The sequence below is a fragment of the Talpa occidentalis genome, unplaced genomic scaffold (genome assembly GCF_014898055.3).
Source record: "Talpa occidentalis isolate TD23 unplaced genomic scaffold, MPIMG_talOcc4v2.1 talOcc4.16, whole genome shotgun sequence".
In the NCBI taxonomy this organism is placed as follows: Eukaryota; Metazoa; Chordata; class Mammalia; order Eulipotyphla; family Talpidae; genus Talpa; species Talpa occidentalis.
In genome coordinates, this window is record NW_023601653.1 from 18,767,925 (window position 1) to 18,783,310 (window position 15,386).

Sequence of the window (15,386 nt, forward strand, 5' to 3'; positions counted from 1 at the left end):
GCACTGAGAGATAATAGTCTCTTATGCATTCTCTGAGAAGAAATCAGACAAATCGGAAAAAAAAAAATACCCTGATAGTCAGAAACAAATACAGACTCTAATTGCTTCCTGATGGTTAGTCTTTTAAAGGGGCTGTGGGAACTGTCTGTGTGTCTGTTTCGGTGTCATCCCATGCATTTAGAAGCATTGATTTCCATAAGTGAATCACTGGGTTTGATAACCGAGAGCTGGCGGTGCAAATGCAGGAACTAAATGCATTTAGTTCATGAGTTCTGTTCACAGGCCTGTCATTTCCCAGTGGGATACTTTTGCACAACTGAGAAATGGTGGAAATAGCAATATTTTTGTTACAGCAGTTTAAGTAAATCCAACCAAATGAAAGTTGTAGTCATATTGCAATATTAGTAACAGCCGTGTTACAAATTCCTTTACAGCGTTGATTAGTATCTCTTCCAACCCCTTTCTACTCCAAGGAACTGACTCTCTTTAACCTAAACTCACCAAATGAGCTGCTTTGTCATTATGTATTTGCCATTGCAAATTCTTAATAGGATTATAAACTTAAGTTGATATGTGCGTATGTCTCTTAAACCTTAAAATTTTTTTTAGAACCTTTACTTGATCAGTCGGTAGGGCTTTCTTCAAAACTAGAAGCATTATCAGATTTTTATTATATCAGAGATTTAAATAATAAAATTCACTGTTATAAATATTTTGACTAGATGTAAGGTAACTGACTATAGTGAGAGAATTTGAAATTAAAACATCTTAATATGAATTTTATTTCTTTTTAGTAATGTGATTCCCCAAACTCAAGTATACAGAATCTTATCTGTAAAGTGGGTCATGGTGGTTCTTCCTACTTCCTTGAAGTGCTTTTGAAATTCAAATGGTATAATAAGCATAGACACTGTTGGAAAACTGTAAAGAAATAGACAATGAAACTTCAAAAGAAAATTCAGACATGCCCTGCTTTCACTGCTGTTGTTTAACAACAGCTCACTGCTCACTGTTTCACATGTTGGAGCTTCTGATGAATCCTGGTAGAAAAGAAAAATGGAAAAGGTGTTAAAGAAAATCCTCAAAATACAAGCCGTGTATTGAAAATTTTATAGATTTGACACTGAAAAAATTAAGAATATCTGTTAAAGGACAAATAAAATTGGCAAAGCTAACAAAAATGTGAAAGAGTGAGAAACAATTTAATACTATCTAAAATTTATGAGATGAACATCTAGAAAATTCCAAGAAACCTCAGTTTCCCCATTTTAAAAGTGGAGAGCCTGGCATAGTTTGTGCTTAATGTTTGCTGTGACTAGTTTGCCTGTTCTTATTCTCCATGACAAAACATATTGTCTTGAGCCATGCTACGTGGACCCTGAAATTATGAAATTGGGATGATTTTATATTGTTAGCTTATGGACTTAGATATCTGCGCAGATATCTAATTAGTCTCTATATTCACAAACCCTGTTTGTAAAATGTCCCTGGATAAGCTAATGATTAAAAGTTGGAAGAACATTAGTGGCAGCTCCCATGACAGAGAGGTGAGCAAAATACTATGTGTACCACTGTAGCTGCAGAGCCAGTTGCCAGGGACACCTGCCAGGTGATGTAGCAAGAAGAGTGTGCTTCATGACTTGAAGTGTGAATCTTGTGACTGACATATTCACTCCTCCTGGAGCTTGGGACCTGAGGGTGCTGTGTCTAGAGGACTAGAGATTGGGTGAAGCAGCTCCCACTCCTTAGCTGCCACTTGTCCAGGTGTAATATGTGGCTGTAGTGGGAGGGAGGGCCAAATGGGCCAGTGCCTTCCTGCTGGGTTTCCTGGGGATGCCATACTCAGCAGGTAGGTTGGCCACAGATAGATAGCTTTGCTCATGCCAACCAAGGCTGCTCTCTGAAAGCAGGGCTTTGTCTTTTCCTGCTTTATGACCTCAGCTTGGGGGAAGGCTTTGGCTCTGCAAGTATGGGCTGAAAACGTGGGTGATGACGCACAGGGCAGAAGGCAGTGAGTGGCAGTGACCTGAACTGGGTCCACTCCTTGGGTTTGGGGGATGGGTAGAGCAAGTTGGCCATGGCCATCCTGCTGAGAGGGAAGGAAAGGACACCTGAATCCGTGCCAGTCGCTGTCACACACACTGTCTCTTTCAGCTCCCTGCAAACCTGTGAAGTGCACATGCTTATCCTCATTTTACAGATATAAAAACTGCAGGTCAGAGAGGGAAAATTGTTTGCCCAAAGCTGCCCTGCTTGTAACTGACCCACTGGGATTTGAACCTTCAAAAAAAAAAAAAAGCCCACAGGTGACTATTTTACTTTTCTTTTTCTCTGCACCACTCTTCATATCTGTGGGCTCAGACTGGGGTTGGGGTGGGGTGCAGAGAGGCTAAATTTGGTGAATTCCTGTTAAGAATACATGGCCCTAACCCTAACCCTAAAAGATAAACTCATGCCATTCGCAGCAACATGGATGGAGCTAGAAGGAATTATGCTCAGTGGAATAAGCCAGAAGGAAAAAGAAAAATATCGGATGGTTTCACTTATAACAGGAATATAGGGGAACCAAATAAGACATCAGTGTAAAAAAATAATAAGTACAAAACACAACAAAGCAAAAACAGACAATTATAAACCGGAGACATATTGCAGGGGAGGAGGAGGGAGAGGGGTTAGAGGGATGGAGGGAGGAGCACAGGGGACTGAGGTGATGGTGCACGGGTGCCTTGGGGAAGGAGATTCTATGGGGACTCAATCTGAGGGGTGGGGGGAAGAAAATATGGTCTAAAAAATGTAAAAAATGATAAATGTTAAAATGAAAAAGTGAAAAAAGAAAGATCATCATAACTTAGGGAAAAAAAAAAAAGAATACGTGGGCAGTCCCACCCAATCTTGGCAAGCAGTGTGGTTAACATAGGGAAGCCAATTACATTCCCCAGTGCTGCGTCTGAGCCTGTGCCCCTGTGGTCAGCTGGTTTTAGGTGTGGCTTTGACTTTTCAGCAGAAATTGTGTTCCTGTGAAATAATGACATCTTAAAGTGTGCTTTGCTTGCCATTCAGAGAAGGTGGCACTTCCAGGAGATATAATATATACCGTAGATGGATTCCTCACCCCAGAGGAGACCAGGCAGGGCCGCATAGCAAACAAGAACTTGCTCTCATATACTTCTGGAATTTGACAGGTACTTCAAAGAGCTGGCTTCAGTAGTAGTTAGCAGTAGTTAGTAGTTAGTTTAGATGACATCTGTCATCCAAACATCTGCAATTGATCTCTTTGTGTGCTTGGGAGATTACAGGTATTTTTGAATCAGTGCTATTGGAGGTCAACAGAATTTCTGTAGCTGTGTGTTCTTGTCCCTGTTTCTAAGACCCAAGGCAATGACTAATGATGAGAATAGTCATGATGGTGGTAACAGCAAACCATTCACTGCTATGGGAGGGGCAATGTTATAAGCTCATTTTATGTTTGCAACAGTCCACTGAAGTATGTGTTATTTATTATTAATTTGCCTACAAGTAGCAGAAACCCACTTCTCATGATTTAACCAAATGAGAGTTTTATTTTCCTCTTGGCATAAGAAGTTGAGAAGTTTAGGATAAGAAGTTTAGAACTTCAGGGAGAATATGGGGACCTCATGATACCATCAAGATCCAACACTCCCTCTCTCTGGAGACTTTCTTCCTCCTGCTTTGCAACATGACATTTCTACTTAATGCATCACCAATGATTTTTAGTTAGAAAGAAGAAAGTAGGGCAAAGGCTAAGTAGCAAAAAATTGAAAAGGGGGAATGCAAGCTCCCTTTTATAAATTTTCTTGGAACTTCAGCAGGTACTTTCAGTCGCACACCTCATTGTCCAGAAATGTGTTGCATGATTGCATGTAGCTGCAAGGGACCCTGGTAATCCAGGAGTGTCTAAGTGAGCCCCTTGATTAGGAAGGAAGAAGAAAAAGTGGGTATCGGTTAGGTAACCAGTAATGCTTAGCTCTTGTGGTTAATGTTTGTTCAAAATTTATAGACAAGGAGAGTGAAATTAGAGAAGTTAAGTGTTTGCCAAAGGTGACCTAGTGGGGAGTGACAGAACTCAGGCCTGAATTCATTTTTGTCTGACCCTGAGGCCTAAAAGCTCTGTGGGATTTATTCTTGATGTGTGGTGGTATTTGGACTGGAGAATGGAGAACTTCAGGAGTCTCTCTCATGGAACATGAAGGAAAACTGATTTATTAGCTTCTTGAGAATCATCTGGGGATCAACATAAGAAAGACATGGAAAAGCAGATAATGGCACAAGGCAAGAAAGTGATTTCTAACAATTAGTAATTTTCAGTTATATGGAGTATACAGCAAATTTTATTCCCAGAAACATTTGAGTGGAGATTAGATTACTCATCAAAAGAGACCCACAAACTGACTGGGAATTGAGGTCCATTGTGAGTTCAAAAATTCTGGATCTCAGAAACAGAAGTGGCTGATACAGAACAATCAGGATTTGAGGGAAACTCTTGGACTGGGTATAAAAACCTCCTGACTTGTCAGAGCTAGCGTGGCCGCACAATTCATTTAGGATTCCCAACTGGAGTATGTTTTAGAGTGAAAAGGAGAGTTATTAGTGATTAAACTGGAACAAAAGGATTGTTAGGGCCTCCCCTGGTGGCGCAGCGGTTGAGCGCTGGGCTGCGAGGCTGCCCGCAGCCTCTGCAGCGCCAGTTCGTTCCCTGGCCACCTGCGAGGGTCCCACACACACACACACACATACAAAAAGGATTGTTACAGGTCAACTGGAGATGGTGACTGTCCTCATCTTAGGATTTTGATGACTAAAGCAACAAATGGCCTGGACTTCCTAGTCAGTGGTAGCTGGAGGAATGGTCAGAAAGGACAGAAACACTCAAGTCAGATTCCTCCACTTGCCAGGCTGAACCTTCACAGCAGCTCTTCTTCCTCTGAGATGGACTTTGAAGATAGGTGTGGAAATCTAGTGGTCAGGGATAGCATGTGACCATTAAAAAAAAAAAAAAAAAAAAACCTGACACAGAGCCTGGAGCCTGAGTCTCCTCGAGCAGAACTCACTTTTAAGAGAAATTGAGCTTAGATAATGTGGTGTTCCTTTCCTGAGTCATGAACCCTGCCCCTTCTTGGTTGGGAAGGAAACTGGACTTCACATATCCTGAATTCTTTCTTGGCTTGTAAAACTGCTCTTCTGGTTTGCTCAGTGACCTTGGGCAAGTCACAACCTTTCTCGATGCTCTACTTTTCCCTTTAGTGGAAATAGTTATTCAATGAAAAAAAGTTATTCAAAAGAAATGAAATAGTTATTCAAAAGAAAAAAAGACTCAAGATGTCCCTTGGAGCCAAATGGTAGTATTATTTTTATGACAGTTGTTAGCAGAGCTGCTTCTTGTCCCTTCCCCTCTCATTAGGCCACAGAGCATGGAATAAACACAGGTTTGGCCCATAGTTGGTATTTGATGATGTTGGCACTGGAGACGAAGGGAAGGAATTTCTCTCTGGCTTGTGTTTCACTATTAACCTCCTCCTGTCTGGATCTTAGTTCCTAGTAGTTTGGAAATTGGAGATGAGTGGGAATCTCAGGCTGATGTGTCATGACCGAGGCAGCCTATTTGAGAAGCTTTTAAATGATGATGCTATTAAAATCTTGTCTTTATTCCTTCCTTTATTGCTTGATTCAATAAACATTGATTGTCTCTGTGAGCCAGGTCTGCTTCCAAAGTAGATAGTAAGAGGCTAATGACAAAGATTGAGCAATCTGTGTTTGTTGAATCAAGGAATTTGTCAGAGACATGAAATTTAGACAAATGGTCTCCTCCTGCATGCTTACCTCTCTCTTACCTATTCTGAACACAGAGAGACATTTCTAAATGCAAAATGCTCTTGGGTTACCCACTTTCTGAAAGATCAAGACCAAAGTCTGAAATATGGCATAGATGAACCTTCAGTGTTAGGAGTCCGCTCACCTTATATCTCATGTCTCCATGAGCCACTTCTAAGATCACCAGGTTTCCACAATTGAGACTTTCCTATAGGCCCCTGAATATATAGTAAAAATATTAGGTTTTATGGGTCTTGTGGTCTCTATTGCAACCACTAAGCGCCGCTGGTATAGTGTGAAAGCAGCCATAGGCTGAATGTAAATTAATAGGTATATCTGTGTTCCAATAAAACTTTATTTACAAAAATAGGTGGTGGACTAGATTTCATCCATGGGCTGTAGTTTGCTGAACTGTGTGTTAGACCTTGACTCATGTCCCCTGGGCAGGTTACACATTCATGGCAATTTGAAGTTTATCAACAAAGTGTTAACATGAGCATCTTACCTTTACTTTTATTTTTAGATGGAAGATCTGTTTTTTTCTATTGCTTTCTGAGAGAACAGGACTGTCTGGATTTAGTTGTTTAAACAGCTCACAGCATGGAGATGTAGAAACTGTTTCCTTGCAGAGTCTGAATCTGTTTTCCCTACCCCATCCACAGTCCGTGGCACTTTGAGAGTAATTCTGAGGTAAATATAATAATCAACTTCTTGGTTACTCATGTTACAAAAAATCATTTCATGGACCCAGGTACTCCATGGAGTACAAAAATATCTGAAGTGGGACTTAAGGCTTTTCTTCAATTTACTACCCATTCTAACTGTGAGCAGAACATTTATGTAATTGGTTGTCACCAGTGGAACCAAGATGACCTCATTCTGTTTCAACCTGGTCAAATGTAGATTTTCAATGGTTACCAGGAAGATTATGTGTTTATGGTCAGAGGAAGAAAAAAAAAATGGTTACAGCTGGTTACAAAACAAACACAAACCTCCACATGGTTTCTCATATTACAAAAGCAAATAGGAAAGAACCCCAACTGGGGATTGTAGCACAGAGTGTGTGTTGGGTAAACACTGGAGAATGTTCTGGGCCGCTTCACCTTTTTTTTTTTTTTTTTTTTAGTGTAAGAAGCCAGTGAGCTGCCAGTGGCCACTGAACAAAGTTCACAATAGTTCTTCACTAGCTCATTCCCCTAGAAAATTAAATAAATCAACTTTTTATGTGACAGGGTCTTGTTCATAGATGCTCCTATAATCTGCCTGTCTTGGCATTTTAAGACTGGTAACTTTTGTGAGGGAATGTAGTAGAGAGGTGATGTAACTGTATTTTGATGGAGGGAGGAAGGGAGAAAGTTCAAAAACTGACTTTTGGTTACAAAAGTAAAACAAGACAGTGTTGCTAAATGGGCAGGTACACAAAAGATAATAAACAAGGCAAGGGCAAAGTGGGGAACTCGGTATTAGTAAACTAAGCCCATTGCAACACCCACACAATTGGGTGGTAAGGCTCCTCTGGCAAGTTCCTCATTTAGTAAATTGTTGTGATGGTAGATTTTGAATGGATTCATAATAATCTCAATCTCTCTCTCTTTCTCTGCAGATGGGCAAGGCATTGACAAATGAGTTTCATAAATAAATGTGTGGCTTGCCTGAGGTTTAAAGTTTAAAATGAAATATTGTCTTCACTTTTGTTTCTGGCATTAGTAAATAGTTTACTTTTTGGAATTCTCATCAAAAGTGAAGAGTCACCACTTGGCAATGTCTATCAGAATTAAAAATCACATCCTTTGATTCTGTTACTCAATGTTAAGGCTTTGATTCTTAGATCTCTTCATACATATATGTAAAAAGTGATTGCAGGAGCAAAAGATTGGTAACCACCTATATGTCTACTTATCAGTAGGGGGCTGGATACGTTTTGAGACATCCATACAATGGAATACAGTGCTGCTGTTGAAATGAGAGAGGTATTCTAACTGTATGTCTTTCTAATAAACTCCATAATATCTTGTTGAATTTCACTAAGGAACAGAGAACGAAGTGTAAGAAAGAGGGATTATATGCTTGTATATATGCAAAGTATATCTGGAAGGATATTCAAGAAATATAATATGGGAAAAAATGTTCTATGTTCTGGGTTCCAGAGATTGATAGAACATATTTTCTACTGCATACTATTTTGCACTGTTTGAAAGTTCTATTGTTCAGGTACATAAATCATTTGCTAAAAAAGAATTTTAATGGAAATGTCACCTTTCTCAATTGATTAGAGTTTTGGTGGTGGTGGAATCAGTACCCAATGGTATAGACTGAAATATATGGTCCAATTCATGGGCTAGAAATGGTTCAAAACCCTTCAGAAGAAGGCATTTTTCAGTGAAGTGTTTATCTGGGAAGAGTAACTAATCAGTAACTTATGAATAATAGAGAACATTGATTCAGGCTGCTTTTTTATGCTGACAGTGTGAACTCAAGAGCTGTATAGAAACCCAGCACCTCTCCCCAGGAAGTCATGGCAAAGACCCTTTCATGTTGAAGGGTTACCCTGACGAACTACCTGCAAAATCATTACTTCAAGCCTTCTAACTTCTGTCATATTTTCTAATTCCGTATCACTTAAGGAGTCATCACTGCCATTTCTCTTTGCCTTTGAGGACTGAAGAATGCTTGGAAGGATGAACACCCACTGCTTTATTTACATTAAACAAGCCTCTGCTCACTCCCAGGAGCTGATAAACTTCATGACCTTTAGAAACGAGTCACATGACAGCAACCTAGCAACTTCCCTCTGAGGTTGGGCTCATGGGTGGAAAAATGATAAGTGCTGAAGAGTAGCCAACACACATTCTTCTGTGAGACCTGCTGCTGCATCAACACTCTGGGCGTTTGGGGGAGGTATACAACAGCACACCCTTCATTTAACCTTGAGTAACCTGTGCTAACTCTTGTAATGTTAAGTTTACTGCTTGTTAATTCTTCATCTCTCTATGCCTTCTCTCCTAAGCAGACTGTACGATTTTTAAGTGCGATTTTTAAGTGGTGTCATCATTCATGCATTCATTCATTCATTTTTTCTTTTGAACAAATATTTAATGCAGAGGTACTGCATGTGTATGCTTTGCTAAGCCCTAGGACATATTTTGTGTTGTCAAGGTGTCATAATTTTCTAGTCTCTTCAGAGTATGCATCTCCCAAGTGTCGCACTGAGGTGCTGACAGAAAGAACTCAAGAAGGAGCTTAATACCTGTTGGTTGATTGAAACATTGCTTGTGCTATGGTTCCAGAATGGCACCATGATATTGCAGGTAAACATTAAATTTTTGCTCATGAGCAAAATTCATTCCAAAAATTACCAATTTCTCAAGACCTCTGCAATAATAACATATAGAAATGCAATTTATCCCTTAGATTAAATGTTTCTGGACCTGGGAACAGAGTCTTTTAGGGTTGTTGTTGAGGACAACAATTATAGTCTTGGCTGCAAGACTATAATAGTCTTGGCTGCAAACTCCTTAGGAAGAGGCTTCACTTTTCACATGGGCCAACAGCTACTCACTAACAAAGGGGCACAGGAAGAAAGAGGTGGTTCGAAAGTGACCACTTCCTGAGCACTCACTCATGGCCTGGAGGTTCACATACTTTGCATCATTTAGTGAGCAACTTCCCGAGGAACCTAATGCTATGGATGTGGAGAAAAAGGAATGAGCGGTTCAGGTATCTTCCTGGTTGTTGGTAGATGACAGATACATATCTGTACATATGTAGGAATGCATTTATTATTTTAGAATAAATATTTACAAGCATTCATTACTCTTAGGTGCATAAAGAGGCATAAGCCATAGACTGAGTCCTCAAAGAGGCAAGTGATATAAAGAAACAAGTCCAAAGTTAAATAACCATTTGAAAAGTATGAGACTTTAGAACTTGGACCCATAGTGAACATTAACTCCAGAGTCTCCTGAAGTGATGTGTGTACATTACTGGCGGCATGTAAGCTGATTTGAGTGTTACACAGACATTTAAATATTCCATTAGGTATTTATTTTAACGTGTATTGATATCAAAAAAATCTAGAACTAGAATATCAAACCCTTGAGTATATGGATATTATTGGTTCGTGTGAGACTACAAATGAACGTGGTTTGATGTAAAGATATCTAAGGGAAGATATTAAGTAAGTAGCCAGATATAGGAATGTGGTTCAGGGACATGGTAATAATTTTGCAAGTGTTATTTGAAATACCTCAGCTTGGAAAATGCAGATTAAATCCAGTCTGTGGAATGCAGAGAAGTTAAGTAAGTTGTCCACACCAAGACCCTGCAGAGAACATAGACCAGAATCTGGTCACCTGATTTTCCTCTCACCCTACATTCAATCTCTTCTTCCTGTTCTGCAGATGAGGAAACTGTAGCCCCGAATAACAAATTCTTACTTTTACATGTCCCAATTCACATGAAAACATGAATGCCAAGTAGAAAGGAGAGAGCTGGCCTCATGAAAAATCAAAGTTAATATTTATAGAGTGCTTATTATGCATGCCAGTATTATAAAAATTCCATACATACTAATGTATGGTAATCTTCAATCCATCCTGTGAAATGTACTTAGCTATTTCTACCATCTCTCTTTTCATATGAGGAAATTAAAAAACAAAAATCAAGTAACTTGCAGAGCTAGGATTTGAACCCAGACAGTCCAGCTCCAGAATTGGTTCTCCTCCCCGCTACCCACAACAGCAAGTGAAGAGGTGAAGCAGATGATATGTCTCCTGGGGGGACCTGGAATGGTCTGCTCAGACAACACAGTATTCCCCTATTCCCTCCTATTTCAGATTTCTCAATTAGTCTGTTATTTATTTTTATGGAAGACACTGCTTCTTCCAACTGTCATTTTTTTTTATGTGCAGAAGCTCCCGAGAGACAACAGTGATTAACAAAAGCAACCCTTTTATGTGTAGTTTGTTAGATCACTTTGACAAGAACTATAAAGAAATAGTCCCACCCCCAAAGGAAGGTGAGGGTGAGACTTGGGAGTTAACTGGAGGGGGAGATAATTTTGGGAGGATGTGGGGCTGAGTGACAGAGGAAGGAGGCCCGTGCAGGACTGGCTCGGTGCACTGCAAGGGGCCACCAGGTGTTGTGAAAGTCCTGCTTGCTGCCCAGTGCTTGGCACAGCACCTGGCATGGAGCAGGTGCTCAAAACCAAGTGAATGGAAACCTGGATGGAAACAGAAGCCAAGTGCAGAGAGAGGCATGGATGGGTACAGTGATTGGAGGTGAGAGGGCATCAGACACTCGACCTACTTTGTAACTTTGCTTCAGGTAAGCCCAGAGAGGCGAGCACAGCACCAAATTTCCTATCAACAGACAACAGGGCTGTGCACAAGCCATTTCAAGCTCTTCTGATGTAATTAGGACACCTTGCTTTGGGGAAATTGATTAAAATATATATTTTTTTAATTTAAGTGACATTGGCTTATAACATTATATACATTTCGGTATACAGCATTATAAACCAATGTCTGTATATACTACCTTATGCTGATGACTGAAAATCAAATTTCATCCTTCGACATCCTTGACCCTTGTGATATGTTTTCTCACTGCCTGCTCTGTTTTCTTTTGTAACCTGTGCTACCAGCCCCAATTCAGTCTTCCTTAGTTTAAAATCTTCATTTTCCCTCCCTTGTGGGCACTTCAGGGTAGGCCAAGGCCATCTGGAAGCAGAGCCAGCCTCCTTTGTGTGGGTGCCAGGGGGGATCAGCCCAGGGCACTTTTCTCCACCTCACCAGCAGGTGCTGACAGCTGAATTTATTCCACACACCTTTGGGGCAAAGAACTGCCAGAAACTAGGACCAAGTTCAGCGTCTCAAAATTCTTCTAAAGGCTATGGGCAGAAACCTGGAGGGTCCGTTCAGGTGTGACGTAGGCCAGAGTTGGGGCCACCGAGAGTGCCTGGAGTCCTACCTCTCGTGATGGCGCAACTCTTACGCAGAAGCACTTGGGAAGTGTTGCAACCCGACTCCACGACTTTATCAAAAATGTGAAACATTCACCCAGCACACACTTAGCAAACACTAAAGCTCTTCTCCACCAGGTGGTTAAAGCTGCTTGATGGGGTTGACAGGAGGGTGGCAGCACAGGGGGGCATGACTTACTGTAGCTGTTGGCCAGGGAAGCTGAACACTCAGTACCCTGTACCCCATTAGCCTTGGGCAGCGCAGGCCTTTGATAAAATGTACTTTTTTGTGTGTTTGTTTTTCCTGGCAGCCTCATTTTGGGTTATAAATGGCTCATTATTTCCAGCCCATAGATTCATTCTTGCCACTATTACGTTCTCTTTTTGTTTTTCAAAAGCACCTACAGGTTGGTAAAATCATCACTGATGAAACCTGCATGTTCTGACCTTGAGCAGAGGCTGACTTTGCACAATGCTCAAGCCACCTCCAGTGGGTCCCGTGTGGGAGAGGCTGGCTGGACTGGCCCTGAAAGCAGGGGAGAGTGTTTTATTTACACTAAAGCACTGGGTGCTACTAAGTGCCAGGAAGTGGCACGGGCCCTCGCTCACTCCAGCCCTGCAACCTTTTCAGAGGACTATTGGGCAATCACTAGAGGTTATAAAGTTGGAACAGCATCTCCCCCAATAGGTCATTTTCCCTGCAGGACAGCCTGGAGACAAATTTTATGAAGTATCAAGTAGCTGACCCAAAGCTGTAAAAATAGCGAGAGAGCATATGACAAACACAGAACTGAATGTGGTCAAACCCCCGGCTGAATACGGGTAATGTGTTTACTGTCATCAGCATCTGCACAGAGACATTTGCCCAGCATTGCTCCAGGAAAGGCCTAGAACCATAGAAATGGAGTCAGGAAGGCTCCGTCTTGGAAAAGTAATGTTATGCCTGCTTTGAAAGCTTGCTGACCACATGGTTAACCTGGGGAATGGATCTACGGACAGGTTGAATGTGCTTACACGCCATTTAGAAATGAGAGACAGAGTCTTACAAAACATCCCAAATTCATCCAGGCAAGAAAGAGCCGGGAAAATGCATGGAAGCATGGTTTGTAGGGGATAAAAGTGGTCAGAAGTCACTATCAGGCAAAAGGCACCCCCAAATTAGAATTTTTCAAGGGAAACATGGAGAGAATTCTAATTCAGGTCTGCTTCCCCACTGCTCCCTATCTTTTTAAAAAATTATTATTTTATATATTTTTTTACATCATTTTTCATTTTTGTACAATGTATGCATTTTCATCTTGGGTATAGTCCCCGTGAAATTCCCACCACCCATTCACCCATGAGCTATCACCATGGTTCCAGCTATCATCATGGTTCCAGCTCCCTGTTTCTAGCTATCACCATATCTTTTTTTTTTAAGGATATACCACATTGCAGTCAGGCTTGAAGGAAATTGATCAGGTTGAGCTATGAGAGGCCATTGGGCTTTACAAGACCATTTCCTAACCCAGCTGATTTGTCAGTCTTATTCTCACTAGTTAGAGCTGTTGACATTCCAGAAGGTAATCTTGTGGGAACACGATGGTGGGAAGAGGCTCTGGGAAGTGGGCGTAAGTATGATGTAGAAAGGCATTGGTTGAACGTTTCCGCTGAGACACAACAAATTTCCAAGATGTCCCTGGACCAACCTGCAACTGCAGCATTTGCATCCCTGGTTAAGAGGAGACTTCTACTTCATCGGGATCTAAATTCCACTATGGTTTTGAAGTGGCAGTGTTATTCATGTCTGACTGCTTTGAAGAACACAATACCCCCTGAATATATCCATTCCTGTGCACTCATTGAAAATCTATATCCTTCTCCTTTTGCTCCCCACCCCCATCAGCCCCTACTGGAGCCTTCAATAACCCTTTTATGGCTAGGTTTCCTTGTATGCTGTAAAAATTAGCAAAGGACAGTCATGTACCCAGGTAAAGCTTATTTGCAAAGCTCCATTAATAATTCAGGAATGATGTCAACCCTAATACCTTCAGGCTTGTTAGCAAATCAACTACTTTCAGTGTCTACTGGGAAGTATTTTGGGAGATGGAGTGGTCATAGCGTTGGCCTTTTTGCACTTAAGCCCAAGCTAAGTACTTCTGCTTATGCAGAGAAAAAGAAGTTCCTTGGACTGTGAATTGCATAAAGGCCTGCCCTCCTCTTGCAGTGGAATCTTTCGAAGGTTAAGTAATAGTAAATAATCAACTAAGATTTCTCAGATTGCTGCATTTACCTTTCTCAGAAAAATTTTTCCCCATAGAGACGAAGCAAATTTGGAATGAGAGCACTATTTCCTCTTAGGCCTCCCTGCCTCAGACATTGAGAGAACAAGATCAAGCCTGGCCTGGCTGGCAGAGACTGCCCAGGACAGAGGCTAGACTTGCCATGAGGGTGAGGGGTGGCCAGTTAGAATTTAACAGAAGGGAGGGGAAGAAAGCAACTTTTCATCTTGTAAATTTCCGCACAGGTCCTTCAGCAACATCCATCAGCAAGAAAAAGGCAAGCAAAGTCTTGACCCTCACCCATCAATGGAGGTAAAGAAAATCTGGGAGTCAACTCCTGGAATGTGAGTTTTATTGCAAAATATATGTATATTTTACATATATAGTATGTATAATATACTATATCACTTGTTCAAAGGAACAAGTGATAGAAGTAATACACACGTGGTGAGAGGTTGTCCTTGATGTTCAGGGTCAGGTCATGATGATTCAAGATGGTTAACTCAGAAAGGATGACAAACAAGACCCTTTGTATTCATCCATATTACAGGTGCAAATACAAGTTGAACTGATGTGAGTGGGGTGTGGTGGGGAAGAAAAATCTATTTATTAGTGTTACCTACATAATCTTAATGGTGAAAGAATTAATTGCTTTTTTGCAGGGAACATAGAGTTATAATTGTCCAGGATACACTGATTATATTCATAGTTAATGTCTATTTAGCAAACATTATTGGGGGCTTAGTGCCAAGCACTGTTCTAGGTGCTGGGAAGGCACCCAATAATACAGTAGAACTTCACAAGCTGGTTAGAATTTTGCAAGTTCCCTCCATTCCCTATTCTCAGCAAGAGCACAGCCAGAGCATAGCCAGAGCCAGCTGCCTTGCTCTCTACCACCATCTCCTAAGATAATGACAGTGCTGTTTAAAACAAAAGAACATGTAACGGGCATATTTATAATGTTTTTTTCCCCTTTCTTTTAATCACCTTATTATAAGATCTGTTGTAAAACTTAGAAGTCCTTTTTATGTTAGAAATCTGTTCTCTCTGACTAAATAACAGCAACTTTCGTCAAGTTCTTTAATCTCTGGGACTAAATGTAAACGCTTATAAAATGAGATGGTAGAAAGTAGGGCTGAATTGATTTATAGACTGAGTTTAGGATATGCAGTGAGAATAGGCTGAGAGGTAGAAACTGTGAACTGGTCACGAACAAGCTGTATGACCTCAGGGAAGCTGCTTAAAATTCTTAAAATCTTCATTTCCTTATCTGAAAAATGGTGCTAATGAAATATTTGTTGTAAAGATAAATGAATTCATAAGTAACGTGCCTG

At 40.8% G+C, this 15,386-nt stretch overlaps 1 protein-coding gene across 4 annotated transcripts in view; it reads left to right on the top strand.

Annotated features, from left to right (window-relative positions):
* The window catches only part of EEA1 (early endosome antigen 1), a 419,318-nt gene that overhangs the window by 156,461 nt on the left and 247,471 nt on the right, over positions 1 to 15,386 (top strand). For 3 of the 4 annotated variants that reach the window (XM_054696139.1, XM_054696138.1, XM_054696141.1), the window contains exon 3: positions 14,298 to 14,364. In XM_054696139.1, the coding sequence (XP_054552114.1) occupies positions 14,298 to 14,364 (67 nt within the window). Of the gene's footprint in view, positions 1 to 8,707; positions 8,728 to 14,297; positions 14,365 to 15,386 lie in introns of those variants that run through there. The other variant, XM_054696142.1, reaches the window with a different exon arrangement.